Here is a 25,346-nt window from a genome sequence, read left to right as displayed (position 1 = left end):
GTAACAAACCTGTGGCTTTTCGGTATTTTCAGTAACTTCAACTCATGCTCTTGAGTCAGCGACGATAGGGGCTCCGCTGATATCGCAGTCCTTTTGAGTCGCGGTTCATTTAATGAATAAACTCGAGTATTCTCAACGCCCGGAGTTTTCATCGTGAAGCATTCCTCGTCGGTATCGATTCCGTTTTTGTGGCTGTCAATAATCTGACGCGTCAATGGTTTTACGACTTGCCTATATTTGTCAATCTCGTTCTTGAGATATCTTATTTGAGCGTCTTTCTCGTCAATCTCGTTTTCCAATAGTGTAATAATTTTATCCCTTCGTTTTAGTTCTTCGGTACGTTCGTAAACCATTCGCTTCATTTCTAAATATTTCTTCTCTAATTTGTAATTGTGCTCCATTTGACACTGTTTCGTGTGCGTGTGCGACATTTTGTTTAACACCTTTCAGCATCACGCAAACAAATCATAATTAAACTGACAATTTTAACTCACTTCATACAACACGTTTGCTTAGTAAAAACGTTTCATGAATACAGCCGCTATTGGCTTGGTGTTATCATAAACCTATCATGGAAAATAATAGATAATGCTTCGATGGATTCGTATATTTTTATACTATATAACCCAATGAGTTTTATCAAAACGCATTCATATTATCTAAATAAACGAATCATAAAACGGTTATTAGTTGAAGGCGAACCAGTATCCAGAATGACAAGTATCAAATCAGTTGTGACGTGTTTGGGTGCTATTGTGTCCTTAAAGATATTATGACGATTGATTGTATACGATTTGTTTAAAGGAGCCGAGCCCTGATTGTCATGAGTCAAACCATTGAAAAACGTGCGACATACCAATGAAATGAAATGTGGTTTAGCATGTACATATGAGCAATGTTCATTTCATCACAGCGGTTGGTTTAAATTGGTTTTTATTAAAGTTGATTAATGTTTTTAGATCAATAAACAAATGGTTGTATGCCGCGGGCGACCGTGCAAAGCATTCAGAATAATCAACTACGGGACTCAAGTTAAATTCCCGGTGACAATACTTTTGCGTAAGATATTCGGTGTCAACTTGTGTTGTTATCTATTAGAATGTTCCGGTATCTAAAAATAAAATAAAAAATATTGTTACAATAATTACAAATACAAGATAAGAAGCCCGGTGCACTCATATCAAATAATTGGCTTATGCGGAACTTCAAATGTTTATTGATTACTAGTGGCCCCGCAGTAGTCGAAATTCGACTATAATTAAATGAAATTAGTTTAAACATTACTATGGTTCTATTGTCAAACACTATTATAATTCGATAATATAATCACAGTATTCGCCAAAACTGCACCATAGATCAATAATCTTAACGACAAATAATATTAATCTATTTTCAATTCGACCACAGACTTTAAACAATAACAAAAGTTTCCCAATTGGCAGTAAACAAAGAGTATGTTTTTATATATGTGTTGTGTCAAATAAATGGTAGTCTGTATAATGTTTTCTTTATTGATTTAAAGTATCTTTTATGCATTATTTAAAAAAAATATTAGCATTGTGCACTCCTACTCTATATTCTCTATCAGTGTGAGAAATTTCATATTTCTCCGTCCGCGCAATTTTCGTAAAAAGGGGTACAAAGTTTTTGCTTCACGTATTAATATATAGATGACGTTTAAGACGTTTTCACCAATGTACTAAGTATAAAAAGAACAGGTCTAATAATTTACGTAATCACCGGGGGTAGAACATTTTGTGTTAACACGTCGAAGTGCTAATACCTTGTTTATTTTTACCGCGACGCAGTCATGCAATGCATTTTGATAAGTAGGATATAATGCGACGGATATTACGATAATTCGACCTCACATTTCGATGTGGGTGGCAGCGTTCACAAACTAATGTCTTTCACCTGCTGTAGGTTCTAATCACAAGTCGTCGTCTAACCGAAGTCGTCGTGGCCTAAAAGATAACACGTTCGGTGCATGCGTGTTGAGCGATGCACCGGTGTTCGAATCCCGCTGGCGGGTACCAATTTTTCTAATGAAATACGCACTCAACAAATGTTCACGATTGACTTCCGGGGTAAAGGAATAACATCATGTAATAAACATCAAACCCGCAAAATTATAAATTCCATAATTACCGGTGGTAGAACCTCTTGTGAGTCCGCGCGGGTAGGTACCACCCACCATCCTGCCTATTTCTGCCGGGAAGCAGTAATGCGTTTCGGTTTGAAGGGTGGGGCAGCCGTTGTAACTATACTTGAGACCTTAGAACTTATATCCCAAGGTGAGTGGCGCAACAATAAAAAATGCATTTGGCATTGGTAAATAACGAGTCCCTTCTAGACTCGCTTTGTCATGCATTTATTTGACATCAGCCTTAGGCGCGACTTGACACTGTCTACCTCATTCATGTTCATTCATCGTTCAGAACACAGTATCTTTTAACTAATTAGCAATTGAATAGCTTGTGTAACTCATAGTAACTGAAGAATGTTACAGCCTTATATCTCACAGTCGCTATGCGTAGGAGAGATTTCATAATATCATTGTCCCAACATACAAACTTGTCCCTTTCTAAGTATGAATAAAGGTCACTGCTAGATAAGTAATCGAAGCGAGCCCGACGCATTTTATTTAAGGTCCATGTGATAATTTTAATTAACGAAATAATTTTAATCGTGTATAGTTAATTCGTAAAACGTTAATCAAAACTCATGACCTGTCATAATGTGATTTAAAAGTATCAAAAACGTTTTGATTAATTCACTAATAATTATTACAGCACGACATTGGTCCGAATTAGTGCATAAATAATACTATTTAATTAAATCGATCTGTGTTCTTTAAAGGCGACTAAATTTTGACCTTCTGTTATTTCGATCTGATTCGAATTTCAACGGTAACAACTGTAATAAAATAATAAATTTATAATATCTAAACGCGAAATTATTACAAATTTGCAGCGTCGTTAAATTTTATTTACTGAAAATTAAAAATAGAACAAGATCGATGATTTTAATGAAATTTATAGATAAACTAACGACCCGCCCTCGCTTCGCTTTGGAACTGTAATTTATTATTGATTTCTCCACTATTTAATGGATTTTATTATACATATAAACCTTCCTCTTCAATCACTCTATCTATTAAAAAAAACCGCATCAAAATCCGTTGCGTAGTTTTAAAGATTTAAGCATACATAGGGATATAGGGACAGAGAAACCGACTTTGTTTTATACTATGTAGTGATATTATAAAATTGTAAGAGCGAATGCGAAATATCTTTAAAGAAATTGCAATTCGTCGTAAAATGCTTAAAATCACTAAACACTAGATAGCAATCAAAACAATAAAAGAATCCAAAAGCGATTAATTGACATAGATTAACACTGAAAACGATATTACTTTTTTTATTATAAATAGTTTTCAAACTGCACATCAGATGCGTATAGATACGGCCTAGACCTGTTTTCTATGTTTTGGACGGAAGCCCAAATTGCTTTAGATGCGTTAAACCTAATAGCGTGGATTAATAATATGACCACATTATAATTATTTATTAAAATAAATTTTCTTAAAGCCGTTTCATTGTAAGTGTGCTTAGAGAAGCGATTATATAAATTTTTCTGACTCGGTGGCGCAGTAGTGCCATTGATTGCCGGGCCTACAGTTGTGGGTTCATTTGCCACATCGGGCAAATTGATATTTATATAGTACTAGCTGATCCGGCAGACTTCGTAGTGCCTCAATCGATAAATAAAAGACCTAAACTTTTGTATAAAATAAACAAACTGAATCCGTCCGACGGGAGACACATCAAAGGAAAAACAAAATTGTTATTTTTATTTAATTCCGAGCATTTTCATATTTATCTACCTTTTAAACCTTCTCTGGACTTCCACAAATAATTCAAGACCAAAATTAGCCACATCGGTCCAGCCGTTTTCGAGTTTTAGCGAGACTAACGAACAGCAATTCATTTTTATATATATAGATTTTGGAACGTATTTTAGTATGTAATATCATTCTCTAATTTCCGTAGTACAGGAGTTACGTAGTTTGTAGCTGAATTACCACCGTGTGTAACTTGTCTCCTGTTATTATGCTTTAGTATTGAAAAGTCTTAAGCGTTTATTTTGTATTTAATTATTGAATGAGTATTGATGAATGAAATGGTTTTTTTTTTAAATATAATTTCAGATTAATAATCTATTGATCAATTATACTGTTGAATATAGGTTAATTTCCCAAAATGTTCAAATGACGTGCCGTGAACTGATAACGGATCATACGAATTTGTATTCAGTGCCTTATCTTCAATTATATATAGCAGATTGTACTTTATTAAAATCTAAACTGGAATACGTAACTTGAACTCAAAAATTAAATCGTCACAACCCGGAGAGATGGCAAAAAAGAATAAAGATATATTTTACGAAACAATAACGTTAAATGATAAAGAAGATGTAAGTGCTGTTTTAATCAACTTATGTCCTATGCAACTATAAGATATCGAAAATAAATCTGTTAAGCGCCTTATTAGTAGGTACTTATAGTATATTTTTAACCGATTTGAAGCGAAGATTTTCATTTGGACCTTACATATTTATGTCAGGTTCTAATCGTGTATGAATCTGTTTGTGATCGCGAAAGATAATGGGAGCTTTACCTGTTCCAAGATAAACATTATTTTACGTCAGTCCCATCTAAAGCTACTAATCAATTCCAATTGTATATGGCCGTATTGTCTTTAAATACGTCAATCAAATAGACATCGTGTCGTAAATGTTCCTAGATTCCACATTCGTTAATCAAGTATGATCACTTATGACCGTTTAGCATGATTCAAAACAAATTGTTGGCTGCTACCATCAATCAGTGAAGTCTAGTAAATCACAAATGTTCTAAGAAGACAATTAGCCGAGCGGGCATACAACGTAACATAAATAACGACGCATGTAATCACATAATTAGAATTAAATATAAATATAAATCAATTTTCTCTGAAATAAATCCTTTGGATACTTTGATCGCTGCTAATGAATTATGGATGCGAATGATGTATGTTTATTGGATCGTGTAATTTTAGGTTTGCTCCGTAACATCTAAGAGAGTGCTCGTCTGCACTGAACTTCTTAAGTTTCCTGATGATTTTAATATATTTCACCGGAGCCTTTGTAGTGGAACGATCATACTGACTGACTTTGTGGTGCACTAGTTAGTGGCATTTAAAGATATATAAGTATGTTTATCAGTCTCTGGTACCTACAACAATCCTAATGCCCTAAAGCCAATTTAGGGCTCCTAAATTGGATAACCGTGCGCGATTTTGACGAGATAACGTTTTATAAATCAATGAACACCGGCTGCACGCACGAAAAAGTGTCACGTTCCGCCTGAGAATGAGCGCGCAAGCGAGAGTGCGGTACAAGCGATAGAGAGGCAAGATCGGCCCAAGCGTTAATTTATCCGAAAAAAATATAATTTTCAATTAACACCTTCTTTTTATTATACAAAATAATGATAATTCAGTAATAATAATTCAATTAAATTCATAAAAGTATGCAATTTTACAGGAATGTTTCTTTATGACTTTAACACGCAAAACTATCGTCCGTAAATCGACTTTACAGATAACCATTTTTTTCCCACACCGCCAAGTACCGAACTTTCAATTAAACATAGGACGAAATAAAATTCTTACTTTTCTTCGATTTCTTTTTCATTGTTACACGCAACGCGCTCAAACCTCGGTCACACCGTGATTCGAAACAATCCATTATTTTTCAAATATATTCACTGTAAACATTTATCTTCTACAGAAATAACTAGAATAATGGAAGCTGTTTATGCTTGTCAGCACGCATTTGATTTCTCTGATCAATTCTAGTAACCACTCGCATCTGGATCAGTAAATATTATTTATGGCTGAAATAATTCATGCGGATTCAATTTCTATTCAATTACTACTGTTTATATTCGAAGCATTTAAATATATTTTATTGCTATGGTAAGTGATTACTAGAGATAGAAATGGAGAGTAAATGTAAGAGTGTGGTACAGAGAAGCTACATACAACCTTGCATATTTTGCGTTAAATCGAACAGAATAGCGATTGGAAAATGTGTAATTTCCTCCAAAGCTTGAGTGGACGTGGCAAAAAAGCACTATGCATTAACGTAATGATGAATACGGCTTTGGATTCCGGAAAACCAAGCGCATGATACAAATGGCATGACAGAGAGAACTAAGTCTTCATAGACCAAAACGTAACAAATACCCTGAGACTATTTATTGCTACATGCGTCCAAAGTGTCATTGAACAAACAACGTGTAAATAATGAACTTTGTATCTCTTATCCCCGGTTAAATTTGTTTGTTAAATCACAAAACATCTATAATCCGGTTATCTCTGACGTCATAGGCTAAGCCCTAACCAAAGTTGACAGAGCCGCGTGCGCGAGGATTGACGTTATCTAGACAGACCAAACCGCTGAAACCATTAGTACGAGGCATGAACTCCACTCTCAGTGGCGTAACTCGATTTATTTATAGCTATTCGTTACGTGGGCTTATTTAAAAGATAGCAATGGAAAAATAGATTATAACGAAGTTAAGAAGAGAAGACGAGTTATATAATTTTGAAAAACTTTCTTTCGATTTTCATAATAAAATAATATCCAGGGCATAGTCAGAACTTATTGGTGGATTTTTAAGGTCATTTTATATAGGTCCTATCAGATATCTTTGTTCAGATCCAAAAGTCGTCGTGGCCTAAAGGATAAGACATCCGGTGCATTCGTGTGTAGCGATGCACCGGTGTTCGAATCCCGCAGGCGGGTACCAATTTTTCTAATGAAATACGTACTCAACAAATGTTCACGATTGACTTCCACGGTGAAGGAATAACATCGTGTAATAAAAATCAAACCCGCAGAATTATAATTTGCGTAATCACTGGTGGTAGGACCTCTTGGGAGTCCGCACGGGTAGGTACCACCACCCCGCCTATTTCCGCCGTGAAGCAGTAATGCGTTTCGGTTCGAAGGGTGGAGTAGCCGTTGTAACTATACTGAGACCTTAGAACTTATATCTCAAGGTGGGTGGCGCATTTACGTTGTAGATGTCTATGGGCTCCAGTAACCACTTAACACCAGGTGGGCTGTGAGCTCGTCCACCCATCTAAGCAATAAAAAAAAAAAAAAAAAAAAAAAAAAAAGTACAACACGCACTTTCTTTGGACAGATGCCCTCAATCTTTTCGGGAGGGATAACAAGTAATATATTTGACTGCTTAGTAATGCGTAGCGTGTGATTGTATGTATTCCTTCCTCCTCTAATATCTTCCAAGTCCCTTTTGCCAAAATAATCGGCTTGTATTCCAGATGCACTGAACGCAATATATACTATAAACAAACCTCAATGCCCATCATGAGATCTCGATTTTATTGTATTATGACTTCACCCCTCAAATCCCGAGGCAAGACAAAAATAGCGGCACACATAATATCAAGGATGGCGAATATGCAAGTACCAAAACAGGTAAGATAGTGCTCATCATGTGTACCAATATTCTCGTCAAATTTTATTTTTTGGACTTTTATCGTGAAAGTCATTAGTAAACACGTTTTAAGTGCGTATCTTTTAACCTCAGGACGATCGCTTCAGTCTTGAGGACTACAATAGGTATCTTATCTTTTTGGTCACGAATTATATTCCGTACCTATTCGCTGGTAGCTTAAGAGGCTATCCAGCTTCTCGCGGACGGGTAGATGTGAGCACAAGGGCTCAACCTGAGAGAGTTTGCTAGCACTAGCCCTAGCAAGAGTAGTGCTTCGCAGAATCTATCTCTGGATTGGAATCGGGACACACTGAGAAGAGCCGGCGAGAAACTCAGTGCGCCCACGCACTCTTCTAGACCTTTGACAGTATTCGTTGCAATTGGAAGTTTATACTTTATATAAACAATTCTAAATATAATGAAAAAATCCCAAATCTAAAAAAACTACGAAGCCTAACTCTAACTTGTTCAAGCCGATTTTTGTTGAAAGTTTCGCTTTAGCGTTATCATCTTTAATTTGTTCAGAATGTTCTAGATATAAGTTGAAAAGTTGGAGAAGAATGTAGCTTTTCCGATTTCAATAGAACCTTAGGATTCCTTTGTATATTTTTAAGATAGGTCTAATCCTTACCCACCATGTAGGTATTTATCTCTTAATCACATAACAACATTTTATAAATTTTAATTTACTTTCCACATAATTTATGTATGAACATACAGGTACATATACAGGTAAATAATATCTTAGGAAATTCAATTAATCGACTTTTTGTTCCTAAAATCAAGTTTTATTCCTCAAAGGTCGATTTCGGAGTATAACGCCAAGACAGAGGCTAAAGACCCGACTTGTTTTTGAAGACTCAAATCTATCATCGAATTTGGCTTTCGGAGTTCGAATGAAAAGATCCAAGGAAAACAGAGAGCGTCGACACTTCCTATATATATATTCGGGATCATTCTGAACAAATATTTATGCTAGCGGTGTATTTATTAAACAGGATACGTTTCTGGAATAAATCTTAAGGTCGCGAGGTTCGTTATTTGACTCATTACATTTGAAACCGTCACAAATTAGAATGTAAGTTTTATATGCTATCCAATTAGTGATGGCGCTTTTAAAAAAACATTTTTCACGAGAACCTTGACACAGTTCGGTTTCGCAGAAACGATGATTGAGAAAAAAAAAAACGAAAAACTACTAATATTTTCTTTAGTTTTTGTTCTCCCGAAATTTTCACGCGATTTATGTTCGTTCCACATCGCGTGTTGCGATTCTAAGCTTGACGTTTGTTAATTTACATGCAATGTCATTAACAAACAGCTTATATTTCGAAACTTTGAAAAAAAAAAGCATCATCATTCATTATTATCCTGCCCTTCTCCCGGTCACCTGGGGTCGGCGCAACATGTTTTCTCCTTCCACATACTCTTCGGTCATATACCATTTCTTCACTCACTCCCCTCTTACCCATATCGTCTTTCACGCAATCCATCCATTTCTTCTTAGGTCTACCTCTTCCTCTATATCCTTCCACATTCATAGTTAACATTCTCTTACCAACCTCATTTTCATTTCGTCTCATCACATGTCCATACCATCCCAAACACGTACTTCTCAGCTTCTCAGTCACAAGTGCCACTTTCAGACTTCCTCTAAGATATTCATTCCGTATTCTATCCATTCCCGTTACTACACACATCCATCGCAACATTCGCATCTCTGTTGCATGCAATCGCCTGCAATGCAATTTAAAAAAAAGCATACGAACTAATAATAAATAATGCTAGGAAATACATGAAATAATTAAATTTTGTAAAAAAAAAAAACAACATTTCTCAGAATACGGAATGTTAGATCAATTTAAATGGGTAACAATTAGTTTTCAAAACCTAATTAAGTTTTCGTAAAGTGTTCTTTAGTTACTTTTAATTAGATGCCCATTCAAACCCTGCTTTTCAAACTTTTTTCGGATTTCGAACCTTTGTATCTACCATATAATTATGTAGGGAAGGTTTTTATTTTATTTATCGCAATTTTTAACCCCAAATCTTTTAGAATTAACAACACCGTGTTTGTTTTACCTATTACCTTCTTACTGATAAATAAATAAGAGTGTAAATTCGCGGAAATTATCACAATAACGCGAATGGGATCAACACTATTAAATTATTGATCAGACGTGTCCGTTTGTAAACTGAACTGTCATCTCTATTTAAAGCATCCGTAAGTTTCCTCAACGCCAGCGAATTGGACGAACGAATCACCGTGGAAAATGTTGTGAAATATTAAATGGATACGTGTAGCGGTTTTATAAAAAAAAAACTTTATAGCATTTCAATGACCACTTCTCGATCGACATTAATCAGTACTTTTTTATTAGCGTCAACAGCGTCAATGCAAATTCAATCATACCAAAAACTGTTCTTTTTTTTGTTTGTATTTCGATCCGCTTGCGACGTTAATGTTCATAAGAAACACCGTTTTGTTATCGTTATTATTATTTTATAAACAATCGCAAAATATCCAAAAGCAGATGCAACTAAATGTATTCTTGTGGCAATTCAGCTAAAGTTAAACTAAGATGTCATTTACGTTTGAGAAATGAGAGCCTATCATCTATTGTCATACTAGTCTTCTTTTTTGTAATCAAAATCGTATAATATTTTTCACATTTACTACACATACTAGAGCATTTTATAACCCGTAATTAAATTGAAGTACCTTATATTTGTATTGATCAGAAATTTTGGATCTTACGCATTAAAGGGTGTAGTGTTCTGAGGATCTGCCGGTTAAAACTAATCCTGAAACCCGAGGCTCTATTCTAGTATCTAAATCAGAGCGAGGAAAGTGTAAAGTGATACATATTCGTTAGCTTATATCAGTACAAGTGTACCCAGAAATATTAGGCCTTAAATGCTGCATAGATGAATATCGAAGTTGGGTTATATTTTCATAAGGATAAATTTTCATTTCATAATTTTCATTTTATATTTTTTTAATCTTGATTGACTCGGTGGTGCAGAAGTTAGCGGCCTTGACTGTTGCGCCAAGGGTCGTGGGTTCGATTCCCACATCGGGAAACATTATGTGATGAACAGGTTTGTTTGCTCTTTGCCTTGGAGCTTATTCTCTAAGTTTGTATATATTTAAACATATTTAAGTATGTTTATCATTCTCTGGTACCCATAAGACAGGGTATCCTAAATTGGGGACGCATGACCATGCGTGGTTTGTACCCAGTTATTATTATTATTATAAGAGACTAGCGACCCCCGCTCGCTTCGCTTCGGAAACTGTAATTTATTATTGATTTCTCCACTATTTAATGGATGTTATTATACATATAAACCTTCCTCTTCAATCACTCTATCTATTAAAATCGCATCAAAATCCGTTGCGTAGTTTTGAAGATTTAAGCATACATAGGGACAGATATAGGGACAGAGAAAGCGACTTTGTTTTATAGTATGTAGTGATAGTGATAATATAAACAACTCTTTGAAGCGAATCTAAATTTTTGGATTCTGTTCAAAACCGTTGTCAAACAGAATTGTATTCCCGTTTGATGTTTCCATTTTATTTCTCGAGCTGCCCGCTTTAGAATTAACCCATTATAAAGATTTAAGTGCTCTTTATTGAAACTAAGATTAAGCTAACTCAGGCCGTAGCTATATTTAAATTCAAAATGCAAGCGACAATAGCTTGACAAGTCGATAGAGAACAAAAAATCACTCCGGAAGGCGTGCATTGAAGGCTGTATTTATGTATCGGAAGCCGTCGATGCGTATCCGAACCTATTAGATTACCAGATCACGTAAAATAAATACGTGATTGTGAAAGTAATTGTAGATGTTATCGACATCATAGAATTCATCTGTTCCATGTATAGTTTCAAATTAATCTTGTTGAATATTTAAGTTATCGCAAAACCAGATTTTACTAGTACCTCCTGTTTTAGTTACTATCATTTAGGATTTTGAATTTTCACGTTCCCAAAGAAATTCGCGATTTTTTTTTATCGGAAATATCCTTAGCTACTGTGAAACATTAAACCAACAAGACATTGCTTATGCTTTAAAAACAGTAACATTTGGATGATAAATTTGTGCAATTAACATTTTAATTTTTTAATATATCCTTCAAATGTCAGTTTTCGCAATGACTCCGCGTTGGAATACAAAGTTGTAAATGTTAACGTCAATAATTAAACGTGATAAAACTAAGAGTATTCACGAGTCCGTATGGTTTTTACCTACAAAAAATTGAAGTACTGCAAATAAGAGTGATTTTACTGGTGGTAGAACCTCTTGTGAGTCCGCGCGGGTAGGTACCACCACCCTGCCTCTTTGAAGGGTGGAGCAGCCGTTGTAACTATACTTGAGACCTTAGAACTTATATCTCAAGGTGGGTGGCGCATTTACGTTGTAGATGTCTATGGGCTCCAGTAACCGATTAACACCAGGTGGGCTGTGAGCTCGTCCACCCATCTAAGCAATAAAAATTTTTTTTTTTTGTTTAAACGCTTTCCTAGATCGAGATCTTTACTAAATCATTTTCGTACTTATCCGATCGGGACTCAGAAACTTGTGACGATTGCTAGCACGTTTTTTCAAACAGGCCTTCTTTTTGAAATGAGTTGCTCGCTCCGGGCATTTCAATATTGCAATAATTGTTACGTTATAATACATCTTGTAAAAATGAATATTTAAAAAAATCTAATATTAAAAAAAAAAGACATGCCCGCTGAGTTTCTTGCCAATTCTTCTCAGGACGGAGGCTAGTTTTTTTGAATTGGCGGTAGTTCTTTTTGACGTTCAACAAGTATGTCCTTTCATTTATGATGTTTTTTTTTTGATTTGATTTGATTTGATTTATGTATGAAAATCATTTCATAATATACTCAGTATTTAAAATGATAGCTGTTATTCATATCGTTCTTGTTCCTGCAATTACTCTTCCACTTAATAGATAATTATAAAATAGCTGAACTATTAGCATTCCATTTTTTTTATTTTTTTATTGTGCAGATGATTGGACAAGCTCACAGCCCACCTGGTGTTAAGTGTTTACCGGAGCCCATAGACATCTATAACGTAAAAGCCCCCACCCACCTTGAGATATGAGTTCTAAGGTCTCAGTATAGTTACAACGGCTGCCCCACCTTTCAAACCGAAACGCATTACTGCTTCACGGCAGAAATAGGCAGAGAGGTGGTACATACCCGTGCGGACTCACAAGAGGTCCTACCACCAGTAAATTTAAATTTTCAGACAATATTTTCTTTACTCTAGTAAAGTTTTTCCTACCATTATCATTGGAGTAAATGACTGCTTTACGGTAGCTTGCGCGGGACGTTGGAAGTTATCGACTGTTTATAATCAATTCAACATTTAAGATGTTTACATAGTGGATAATCTATTATTGTGATATTTATCCATTAGATTGTGTTATGATTCGGTTTGAAGGGAGGCGTTTTATAATATATTATGAACTTTGATCCCATACAGTAAGGTAGGAGTGACAGTTTTCAATTTCTGACTTTGATAACAACAAAAAGCAGGTGAGTAAAATTCTTTCGTCCTTCCATTATTACAACAATGATAGAAAATAATGGTAAACATTTAAGCACAGGCACAACTTAGAAAAGAGCCTAAAAATAAACTATAGAACCGTCTGAGAATTCTATGGGTTGCCGAATGACGAAGAAAAAAAATATTCCAAACCGCCACCTTGACAAAAAATGATAACTAAGTAATAATAATGATAATGAAATAAGGCACCGCGAATAGAGTTTGGTTACTTCTATCGATTTAATTCTAATTGTTTTCTCTACTGGCCAGACGAATCCTTTACTCGTCAAAAGTAAAAATAAAACAAAAGGAAATACAAAATTAAAAATAACTTAAAATTTGAGAGCTCCTGTCATGCAAATTGAGTTAATTTAGTTGTTGTATACAATCGTCTTTACATGTCGCGGTACACAATCATCGGAATGATTACAATTAAAAAAATCGCATACAAAAAAAAAAAAAACAACAATGCACCGCAAATTTTTCGTATCACAAAACAAAAACAAAAAAAAAATCAAATCAAACTTCTGGACACTGGCAAGCGTCGATAATTAAAAATTCAAAAGAGCATAAACCCACGAACGCACACTCGACTTTTGCGTAAAAGGTTAAAAAAATTACGTTCAACAATATTCGCGGTCAAATTTATATATGAGCGACGTCGTGCTGTGCCGACGGACGCGATTTGACTAGAGGCCGTTGAATCGGTGCGAAGACGAAGTGTTGCGATTCCTGTCAGCGAATCGCGTCCTAAAGCTCGTTCCACAATAAGGCGTTTAAGCAGCCGCGCTATTTTGCTCAGTTATTACGTAAATCGAACACATTCAAAATTTATTTTCAACAATATTGGCGGTCAAATTTTATATGAGCGACGTTGTCTGTGGCGACTGACGCGATTTGACTAGAGGCCGTTGAATCGGTACGAAGACGAAGTGTTGCGATTCCTGTCAGCGAATCGCGTCTCTAAAGCTCGTTCCACAATAAGACGTTTAAATTTTCGGCGGGAACGCGAGGAGTGAAGTCGTGTGATTTGTTATATTTTGTCTATTTAGTATTTCTTTAGGTTTAAATGTGTAATAACGGTGGTTTATTAACTGTTTAATATCTAAGTGCACAAGTGTGGGAAAATGAAACAAAGCCGCTGGACGTAACTTCTTGGGATTCTTCTTCTCTCCAAAAAGTCCCCTGAAAAAATCTCAGTAAATGACCACCATTTTACTTAGATTATATTTCATCCCATATCATCTCATCTCATCTCATTTCATCACAGTTGATTAATATCTCAAATTAATCATCTTCACTTCATTTCACTCCTTAATTATCATTTTTCATAAAAATAAGAATATAAAATAAAATAAGACATGACCTAAAGGTCTAAGTTAACAGGTCATAAAATCTCTTAAAAAAAAACAATAAGGCGTTTAAACTGCTGCGCTATTTTGCTCAATCATTACGTAAATCGAACACATTCAAAATTTACTTAACGCTTTCCCGGAAAAATCACACGGCGAAAATGTGACACGTAAACAAACCTACGCGAAGTTTTGTTTAGATTCTCGCGAAATGGTTCACGAGGAATCTAATTTAATTCGAGTATTTGCTTCTTCCTTAACTATTTATTTTTGCATTTAATCTTAAGCTTATTGAATTTATTAAACTATCCCCAAATTTTTTTTAAGCTTTGATTAATAATAGGATTGCGTTAATGATCAATGTCCATCGTGCATTAGAATGATATTTTGTATGATATGATATGATTTTAATTTGATTGATTTGAATGATATAATGGTGATATTTTTTTATTCAACTATTGTAATAATTCTGTGCAAAAATTTTAAGGCTACCTCTCTTATTTACCAGAGGCACAGACAAGTAGCTGCTTCCTGGTGAGTACCCTCACAAAGCTTGATTTAAAAAAGCACATGCCATAACGCTCACGAAATACCGTAGAATGCAAATCCTCATAGTGCATGGCAACAATAGTACCTACATACTCATCCCATGTATTTTTTTTTACACGCGGGAGGAAATGTCCTACTTTTCTCCCTTGGTGTACATAAATTTTTTTCTCCTACTAGGCCGTAAGTTCGGGGAGTACCGAGCCGGGGTCCAGGGGCGAAGCCCTGGCGGGGGTAGGGGAGCGGAGCCCCCCCATACTCATAAAAAAACAATTTAACTGTTTTGTAATTTTTAAGTAAACTACTACGAATTGAATAAGAGCTGTCTAATGAACTCATCTTTGTTTAATACTTCACTATTACATTTTATTGCCTTTTGTTTATTTCACTTTTACACTAAGCACTATATTGCAAATTACCCGAGCACAACAATGGCGGAGAATTTTAGGTGCAGACGTAGACACTAACGCGCATGCGCACTTGTCAGTACCCAGGGAGGAATAGTTACACTTTCTTCCCTGTACAGCGGGAGGAAAACCGAACTTTCGGCGTAGGTAGGAGAAAAAAAAAACTTATCTAGAAATGCACTGTAGATTTACGCGATGGTTTTATTTTTGAATGTGAACGGTTCCTTATTCGTTGTCAGCATACCGAGCCTTGATTGGCGCTGATGAATTAATTAACATACAAGTTGACCAGCTGTTTTGGTCAATTGAAAATGGTTGCGAGCCATTAGATGATCGGACATAAAAGTTTACGTGCTTATAACTATATTAATGTTTTTTTTATTGCTTAGATGGTTGGACGACCTCACAGCGCACCTGGTGTTAAGTGGTTACTGGAGCCCATAGACATCTACAACGTAAATGTGCCACCCATATAGTTACAACGGCTGCCCCGCCCTTCAAACCGAAACGCATTACTGCTTCACGGTAGAAATAGGCAGGGGGCGGTGGTACCTACCCGCGCGGACTCACAAGAGGTCCTACCACCAGTAAAAGTTTTTCAATAAAATCATTAAGAGCGAAACAATTGACAGTTTGTTGAATAATAACGAGATAATGGCGAATTGAACTTTACTTCATTTTTGCGGAATAAATGTCTTAAATAAATAAGGATATTATTATCAAATAACAACCCTTATACTAATATCTGTTCATAAAATATTTACAACTACTGATACCATGCACCCCATGTTTTACAATAAAATATTTTTTTCTTACACTATTTTAAATTCAAATTTATTAAAATTTATTTTCTATTTTTTACTTGGATTTTCTATAAAAGCGTATTTTGTTAGTTTTTTTAAACTATTATTTATTTTTAATTTTTTAGCTGAATTTAAATTTTTTCAATATTTTTTTTAATATTGAATTATCACCGGTCCTTAATAAGTATACCAAATTTCAAGTTAATCCGACGTTTTGAAGGGGGTCAAAATCATGTTCAAAGATTCCGTTACAAACATACATACGTCTGAAGCTAATAAAAGCGTATTAATAAATAAATAAATGTAACATTTTTTTCTTAAAAACACGTGAGATAAATTGATTTCCCCGTAAATTCGCCGTTAAATGAAAGCATACGTTTTTATGACCTACAGCTGGACGAATTTGGGCCGAGGTTAATCTACATTGGTGACAGACAAAAAAACAATAGCGTAATGATTATTTTGCGTCGTGATTCCAGGCATAGGCTTAATAGTCAAGGCACTAGCGAACACCACAATTATTTATATTTTACTAGCGGAACCGTCAGACTTCGTGGTGCCTCAATGGATAAATAAAAGACTTAAACATTTGTATAAAATAAACTTAAAACAAACAAAAGGAATCCGTCCGACGGGGGACACACCAAAGGGAAAACAAAATTGTTATTTTTATTTAATTCCGAGCATTTTTATTTTTATCTACTTTTTAAACCTTCTCTGGACTTCCACAAATAATTCAAGACTAGCCAAATCGGTCCAGCCGTTCTCGAGTTTTAGCGAGACTAACGAACAGCAATTCATTTATATATATATATATATAGATATATAGATTATTTACAAATAGTTATTGGTAGTATTTCTGTAGCTACAAATTAGCAAATCCCACCCCTCCTGGCTGAGCCTTTGCTCGCCCACCTGTCCTGGTGAAACTGGAAAGGCCCCCGGGCTATCATACATCAATCATAAACACAAAGCTTCAGTCCACGATCCCATACGCGCAGCCGAGGTTAGGCAGGGCTGAGGCAGGATTATCCAGGGGAAAGTTATTAAAGATGGCCACGAACCTCAGCATTGAGGATTATCGACGCAAGAAGGAATATGTACCTAGTGAAAAGCCGTTTTTCAAAAGACATTGTTCAGATTTTTGTTTTGTATATTTCTGTATGGTATTTTCGGGCACCAAGTCTGTCCTAAAGCGATAAAACTTAAAGATTAAACATAAAAAAAATACTTAACCGTAGTAAAAAGCCATTTTTCAAAAGACCTTAAAGATTAAACATAAAAAAAATACTTAACCGTAGTAAAAAGCCATTTTTCAAAAGACATTGTTCAGATTTTCGTTTTGAATATTTCTGTATGGCATTTTCGGGTACCAAGTCTGTGCTAAAGCGATAAAACTTAAAGATAAAACATAAAGAAACTACTTAATAAAAGACTAACGTACATTTGAATCGATGAGGCGGAATTTCAAAACACATTACGGATGCTATCCTCTTGTATATCCTCATACATATAATAAAAAGATAATGTTATTTTAACAAACACTTTGGCGAGACCTCGGCACGAGAGGTTTACACAAGGAGATTTGAAACTATTGAAGTTTAATTGCAAAGTCGACACCGTAGGTGTTGTTAATAATACCTACCCGAGTTTTTTCTGGTTAAAATTTTGGACACGAACATTAATTATCGTAGGGCGCGTACAACTATTGTGCTAGGCTTCAACTATTTTCAGCAATAATCTATATCGGCTTTGGTTTTTCGATGAATATAAAATAGCAAAGTTAAATATAAATAGACGCTATATCCTGTTTTAATTTATGTTTCAATTATCAAACGAGCTTATTCATTGTATAAACAATAAAATCAAAAGCTTAAAAAAAAAACTGAATGAAGAACAACAATAACAAAATACAACAAACAATAACAGTAATCTAATTTAAAATGAGAATCCATTTACTTTAAAAATAATTTATGATTCTGCCATCTAGTGGCGAAAATTGGCAACCAGAGTTCATCTACTCAATAAATGGTGGCGCTGTAAAATTTACAGATTTTTCTCATAGATGGCGCTTCTTAAAGATTCCAATGAATCTAACAACATTATCTTAGGTTGATTTTATTTCAATTGTCTTGTCAAAATGTTTACCAGAATCACGCAAAAATTCACTAATTTAAATATACGATACCAAGCGGGTGAACTGCAATTTTAAAGTATTTTATTACAAATACAGTAAAAGTTTAAAAAATATTTATTTAATCAACCAACTGTATCAGGAAATCGTTTTTTTTTTTCCTACCTATGCTGATAGCCTTGAGAGGCTATGCCAGCTTACCCTAGCGTGTGTAGGTGAGCTCACGGGGCTCTAACCGGAGAGTTGCTAACACTGACCCTAGCAAGAGCAGTGCTTCGCAGAATCTACCACCGGATCGGAAACGCGACCCACTGAGAAGATCCGGCGAGAAACTCAGTGGGCCGTATTTTGTAATAAACAGAATGCATCGAAGATTTTACATTTTTGATAATAAACAAAATACCCAAAGGTACCAAACATGGCAAACTGACATTAATCTATTAATTGGCAATTCGTTCACAAAAGCGGTCACCGATTCCAATAACGATGTCCGGAATCGGTTAAATTGATTGCGTCGGCAAAGATCGGCTCGCAGCGCCTCACTGGCCGCCACTAAAAATAGATCACTCAATTGACAATTCATTGTAATTTACCGAATTGAAGACGACAACTTTGTCGTTTTAACACTAACTAGAGGTCCCGCAGTAGTCGAAATTCGACTATAATTAATTGGAATTGTAAGTTTGTACACTATTATGATTGTATTTTATACTTCTATAATCACAAATTTCGCCAAGACTACACTATAAAAAATATTAACAAAGGCAAACAATATTTAATCTATTCTCAATTTGACAACAGACGCCAAGAACAAAAGTTTGACAATAAATAGTATGCATGCGTGTGTGCGTCAAATACATGGTATGTAGTGTGTGTAATGTTTTCTTTATTGATTTAATGTATCTTTTATGCATTATTTAAAAAAAATATTAGCATTGTGCACTTCTTTTCTATATCCTCTATAAGTGTGGAAAACATCATACTCCTCCGTCCGCGCAATTTTCGTAAAAAGGGATACAAAGTTTTTGATTCACGTATTAATATATAGATTGAACGTTAGATTTGATGCTTCATAGTTAAAGAGAAGGAAAAAAAACATTAGAAAACGTGTTCTAATGAGTGAAACCGGTGCAAGGTAAAAAAATCAGGAAATGAATATAGCAACACTGGAAGTATTAGTAATCGTAATCGTAAAGGGCTTACACTTGACAAGCCATGCAAATGTCATAAACATAGGAAAACTACGAGCACTATTTTTTTGTTATCGCTTAAATGTCTGGACGAGCTCATAGCCCACCTGGTGTTAAGTTGTTACTGGAGCCTATCGACATCTACAACGTAAATGCGCCACCAACTTTCAGATATAAGTTCTAAGGTCTCAAGTATAGTTACAACGGCAGCCCCACCCTTCAAACTGAAACGCATTACTGCTTCACGGCAGAAATTGGCCGGGTGGTGGTACCTACCAGTGCGGACTCACAAGAGGTCCTACCACGAGTAATACGCAAATTATAATTTTGCAGGTTTGATTTTTATTACACGATGTTATTCCTTCACCGTGGCAGTCAATCGTGAACATTTGTTAAGTACGTATTTCATTAGAAAAATTGGTACCCGCCTGAGATTCGAACACCGGTACATCGCTATACACGAATGCGATGGACGTCTTATTCTATGAAACTAAAGGCAAGATGTAAGAATCGATAGATAATAATACGATAAATCCCAGAGCACTTGAAGCTAGTGCACTAAGTACTAAGGAGTAAGTACATCAGTATATCAACAAAGTAACGAAGGCCCTATTTAGATTTAACGTTTCATCATAAAGAACAGCTGTATGCAGTGCATATTATGCCATATTACACATTCGGTATTAACATAGCAGTAACGTGGATGCATATGTAAATAGATGGACATACTTTAATTAATGTCAACAGGTTTGATGGCGATTTAATCCGATAACGCGACGCACCTAGTTCCAATCGTAGGGCTGTCTCGATTACCCGTTTTTATTCACAAAATATTAATACCTATTTAATGTATTATTTTATTCACATAAAAACAAAGTTTACTATGGGAAAAACTATAGTACACATTGAGTTGCTCTATAAAGAGAAACACATTTAAGACTTGCTTCACCACGTTTTTTATGTTTTTTTTATATCTTACAATTCTAAAAGATTTTTATATTTCTTGCTAATCTTTCAATATTCAAATTTTTATTTATGTCATCTTTATAACAAATTAAACTCTTTTAAGATAATTCGTATAGAGGTTACACCTATATGAGAAGTTAGACAAAGGGTTTTTGACATCAAAATACAGGTATGAAATTGGATACAAATAAACATATTTGTATGTATGTAATTTGATCAGATTGGTCACAGTTGGTAGTTGTGTTGCATTCGATAACACTATATGTAAGATATTACGTATATTTATCAGACATTGTTAATTTACATTGCAGAGATTTAATATAACCAACTCATCACGTACGTCTTTAGGATCGATTTTACATGTTTTCTCATTACTATGATGAACAATTCATATAGGTACTAGCCGCACTCGCCCGCTTCGCTGCGCATTTAAAATTAACATTATTAATTATTGTCATTATTATTAGGGAGTCCAAAACACTCATATAAATATTAGCCTATCCATTAAGTACATGTATTTTCTACATGGATACCGGGTTTCAAGTCAATCGGATGCATGGTTCAGTAGTTATAACGGAACATCCGTAAAAATCACTGTAGATTTATATATTAGTATAGACACTGTAGATTTATATATTTCGATGGCTGATTAAGCAGTTTTTTTTTCTTTCACAAACCACTCAATCCTAATAAGTAAGACTTCATAAGAGAATACGTTTTAAAACATGGATAGGAGGGACTTGCGAACGAAGACAATCGTGTGATCAGAGGCAGTTACAACTGGTATGTTTAAGTATGAACCCGCATGGCTGGGACGTCTACTAAGTACACTAGTTCGAGTTTTTTAGCTTCTCAATCGCGTGAAAGTTAACTCAAATTTGTATGAAGTTCGAAAAATGGCCTACGTTTGCTGCTAGGAAAAAAAAAAAAAAAAAAGGGTACAGCCTATATTTGCTGACAATCATGTGCCACTATTTGATGAATGGAAGACCTGTTCTTATATGGTACAATTGAGACATTTTTACTGACTTTGTACCTACAAGCCTATATCTACCTAGAGGAGCACATGTCCCGCCTTTTTTCTTATGGACCGGCGCCGTACCTCCTACTAGGTTGCCGCGGTTAAAAGAACGCGAAGGTAGGAGTATCTACGCGGTTACCAGGTTGCTGAAAATGGTAAAGGCTCACCCAAAGGCCGGTCTGCGCCCGAGATAGAACCTACGCAAGGTAGGGGCATACCGCGGTCAACACCAACATAATATGTATTATCATGCATGTCATGTGATGTCATGGCTTTCAGGAAATACGTACGTAGCAAAGAAGTGCTCCGAGGAATTGTTCGAGATGATACCGTCATCTCGTTTTTACCATCGCACCGCCGGCCACCGGAGTAGAGCTCATCCATACTACCTGGAGTCACTGCGGTCATCCACAGTGCGTTTCCAGAGGTCTTTTTTGCCACGTACCATGCGGCTATGGAATGAGCTCCCCTCCACGGTGTTTCCTGGGTGCTATGACATGTCCTTCTTCAAACGAGGCTTGTGGAGAGTATTAAGCGGTAAGCAGCGGCTTGGCTCTGCCCTTGGCATTGCTGAGGTCCATGGGCGACGGTAACCACTCCGTCCACTCCACCGTCGCAGCCTTGGCAACAACTGTGATTATAGAAGCATTGACAATAGAACCATAATAATGTCCAAATTTACAATTTCAATTAATGATAGTCGAATTTCGACTACATAGGGACCACTACATCGATCTACATGGATGGACCACTAGTATAATTAAATTAATTTATAAATCTTGTTCATTTTTCTTAGTATTTCAAGATTACGATCATTCGAAGGCGCGGCAAGTCGTATGAGTTTCAATACAAAATTAACGCAAAACCGACACACGACAGATTATAAATTCGTTTAAAAATCGACCCTATGTCTATGAGTTTAGAAACGTAACTTGAGCTAATTCATTATTATTGTCCTCTAGTATTGTGATTAGTCAATGTTTCAACAACACAATAATTTGAAGCAATTACCTCTCAGTTAAATGCCATGAAAACTGTGTTACCGTTTGATTCGATCATTACAATCGTGTACACAGTTCAACAAAACATTTATCATATTAATAATATATGTATAACTGGGAATAAATTAGGCGCGGTCATCCAGTCCGAAATTAGAGTTCCCTGTGTTATGGGTACCAGAGACCGAAATACATCTTATACCTAGTCAGGTCATAAATTCTGTCACATGTTTAATGTAAAATAATTGAAACAAGTTTATTCATTATGTAACCATTCATATACCGAAATGAACTTAACAAAACATAGATTCTTATGACACTAAAGTTTATTCAAAATGACCTCCGTGATTTTGAATACAGGCCTTCAATCTGCGCGGCCAGTCGTTTATCGCAACACGAACGAGGTCCATGTCAATATTGGCGGCTGCCTTAATCAAGAATGTCTTGAGTGACTCCAAATTGGGATGAGGCTTTGAGCACGCCTTTTCCTCCAAGTGTTGCCATATCTTGTAATCTAACGGATTCAAATCTGGACTGGAGGAGGGCCAGTCTTCGTGCCGGATGAAGTCGATTTCACGCGCCGCCAGCCAGTCTTGTGTGCTCTTCGCTCTATGAGCTGGCGCCGAATCTTGTTGGAATACCCAGTGCCTGTTATTGAACATGGTATGAGAAACAGGTTCCACAAGGTTCGTCAGGACTGTATTTTGATACACAACTGCATTCATTTTTACACCTTTCTCACAAAAATGTACCTCTGTTAAGGCCCAATAAGAAACTCCCAACCATACCATGAGCGAGGATGGAAAATGACCTCTTTGGACACGCGGAATACGGTTGCTCGCTTCTTCACTACTGTGTGCGTACACCTTATCATTTTGTTTGTTGTAGCTCTCTTCTACGGTAAAAAATTTTTCATCCGAAAAAAGAATTTCCCGATATTTTTTTCCCGCGTACCGCTTCAACAAAACGCGGCATCTCTTCAGTCTCAGGTCCATTAGTCGAGCATTCAAACGATGTCCTGTTTTTCTTCGATATGCCCGAAGCCCTAAGTCTTCATTTAACATCCTTTTCACCGTGGTTCTGCTTAACCCCATCTGAAGGGCCAACAGTTTCTGCTTACGTTTGGGATTTCTTTGAATTCGCGCCTTCACAGCTTTTATCACTGCTGGAGTCCTAACAGACCGAGGGCGACCACTTCTTGACCTGTCATCTACACTAGAGTCTTCATTGTATCGTTTGATGGTACGATAAACGAATCTTTTGGTTATATTCAAATTTTTCAGTATGTTAAAAATTTGAATTGGCGCGTAACCGCAACGATGCAACGCAATAACTGCAACACGGTCTTCTTTAAGCGTCCACTCCATATTTAAAAATGAGTAAAATTCTAAAAGTATACATTTTTATTTTCTGAAAACAATTCGAAATTCGAATTCAATAAACTTTTTTGTGGCCAGCATTCTAAAAGAAAAGTTTTTACTGTGTGACAATATTTATGACCTGACTAGTTATATAAAATTCTCGTGTCACGGGGTGCGTGATTGAACTACTCCGAAACGGCTCGACCGATTTTCGTGTATCTTAGCGTGCATATCGGCCAGGGTGGAGAATCAAACAAAATATATTTTTCATCCCCCTAAATCTTAAGGGTCCACCCCTTAATTTTTATTTAATTTTTTAGACAAAAAACTTTGTTTTTATTTTTTTTATGATGCAGCATACAAAAATACATACAACCCTAAATTTTCACCCATCTACGATCAACCCTTATTTTTTATTTGTTAATTAAAAACTTTACTTTTTTTGCAAGAATTTTCTTTTTATTTTGTCATGACAGAATAAAAAATTTCATATTACTCTGAATTTTTCACCCCTCTACGATCAACCCCAATTTTTTATTTGTTAGTTATAAACTTTCATTTTTTTGGCAAGATTTTCATTTTTATTTTTATATTGTCATGAATTAAAATAAAAAAAACTGACCTTATTCTCAATTTTTCATCCCTCCACGATCAACCCCTATTTTTTATTTGTTAATTATAAGCTTTAATTTTTTTGGCAATTTTTTATTTTTATTTTGTCATGACCTAAAATAAAAAAAATCATATTGCTCTCAATTTTCACTCTTATACGATCATCCCCTATTTTTCCATCCCGATTTTTATTTTTTTTATTCTATGCACATAACCGCAATAGCAATTAGCCGTCCAAAAATCTCTGAGGACGCATCGTCAGGCCGTGATTCGTCCACTAGTAGGGAAAAATCAAAGTTATTCTGCAATTATATCACGCCTGGCTCCCCACAAACTAAAATCTCCGAGCTCTCTTGTAATTAACAATCTCAAGTCGGGCCATCCACATACAGATCAAACCGAACTACCTATCTACCATAAAAGAGCTATACGTGCTATTTATACATGCACTCAAGGGAATCCCTGAGGGAGAAATTTAAACAAATTAAAGTTCTCACTAATGCCATCCCAGTACATTTTTGAAAAATTGATGTATGTTCGTAAATATATTGAGGAGTTTCCTAAAAAGTCGGACATACATAATAGAAATACTAGGAACAAACACAAGCTCGTTGTGCCGATGAGTAGGTTACATAAGATACGAAATACATTCGGGTGTATATCTGTGCGCCTGTACAACAAAATCCCACAAGATGTTCAGAACCTACATATACATAGGTTTAAGAAAACTATTAAAGAACATCTGTGCAATAAAGCTTACTATAAAGTCAATGATTATCTAGAAGATTGCACAAAGTGGGAATGAGTTGCTC

The 25,346-nt window shown here is 35.6% G+C and overlaps 1 protein-coding gene across 5 annotated transcripts in view; it reads right to left on the bottom strand.

Annotated features, from left to right (window-relative positions):
* The window catches only part of for (cGMP-dependent protein kinase for), a 160,720-nt gene that overhangs the window by 59,851 nt on the left and 75,523 nt on the right, over nt 1–25,346 (bottom strand). The window contains exons 1-2 of one of the 5 annotated variants that reach the window (XM_089739660.1): nt 13,766–13,891; nt 10–566 (exon numbers count right to left, since the gene is read on the bottom strand). The exons of 2 other annotated variants lie outside the window; for them this stretch is intronic. In XM_089739660.1, the coding sequence (XP_089595786.1) occupies nt 10–431 (422 nt within the window). In that variant the 5' untranslated portion in view covers nt 432–566; nt 13,766–13,891. Of the gene's footprint in view, nt 1–9; nt 660–13,731; nt 13,892–25,346 lie in introns of those variants that run through there. 2 more of the 5 variants (XM_089739669.1, XM_028184754.2) reach the window with 2 other exon arrangements.

The sequence above is a fragment of the Bombyx mandarina genome, chromosome 03 (genome assembly GCF_030267445.1).
Source record: "Bombyx mandarina strain Sakado chromosome 03, ASM3026744v2".
In the NCBI taxonomy this organism is placed as follows: domain Eukaryota; kingdom Metazoa; phylum Arthropoda; class Insecta; order Lepidoptera; family Bombycidae; genus Bombyx; species Bombyx mandarina.
Note: the sequence above shows the minus strand (reverse complement) of the source record. Positions and strands in the feature narration are given on the sequence as shown.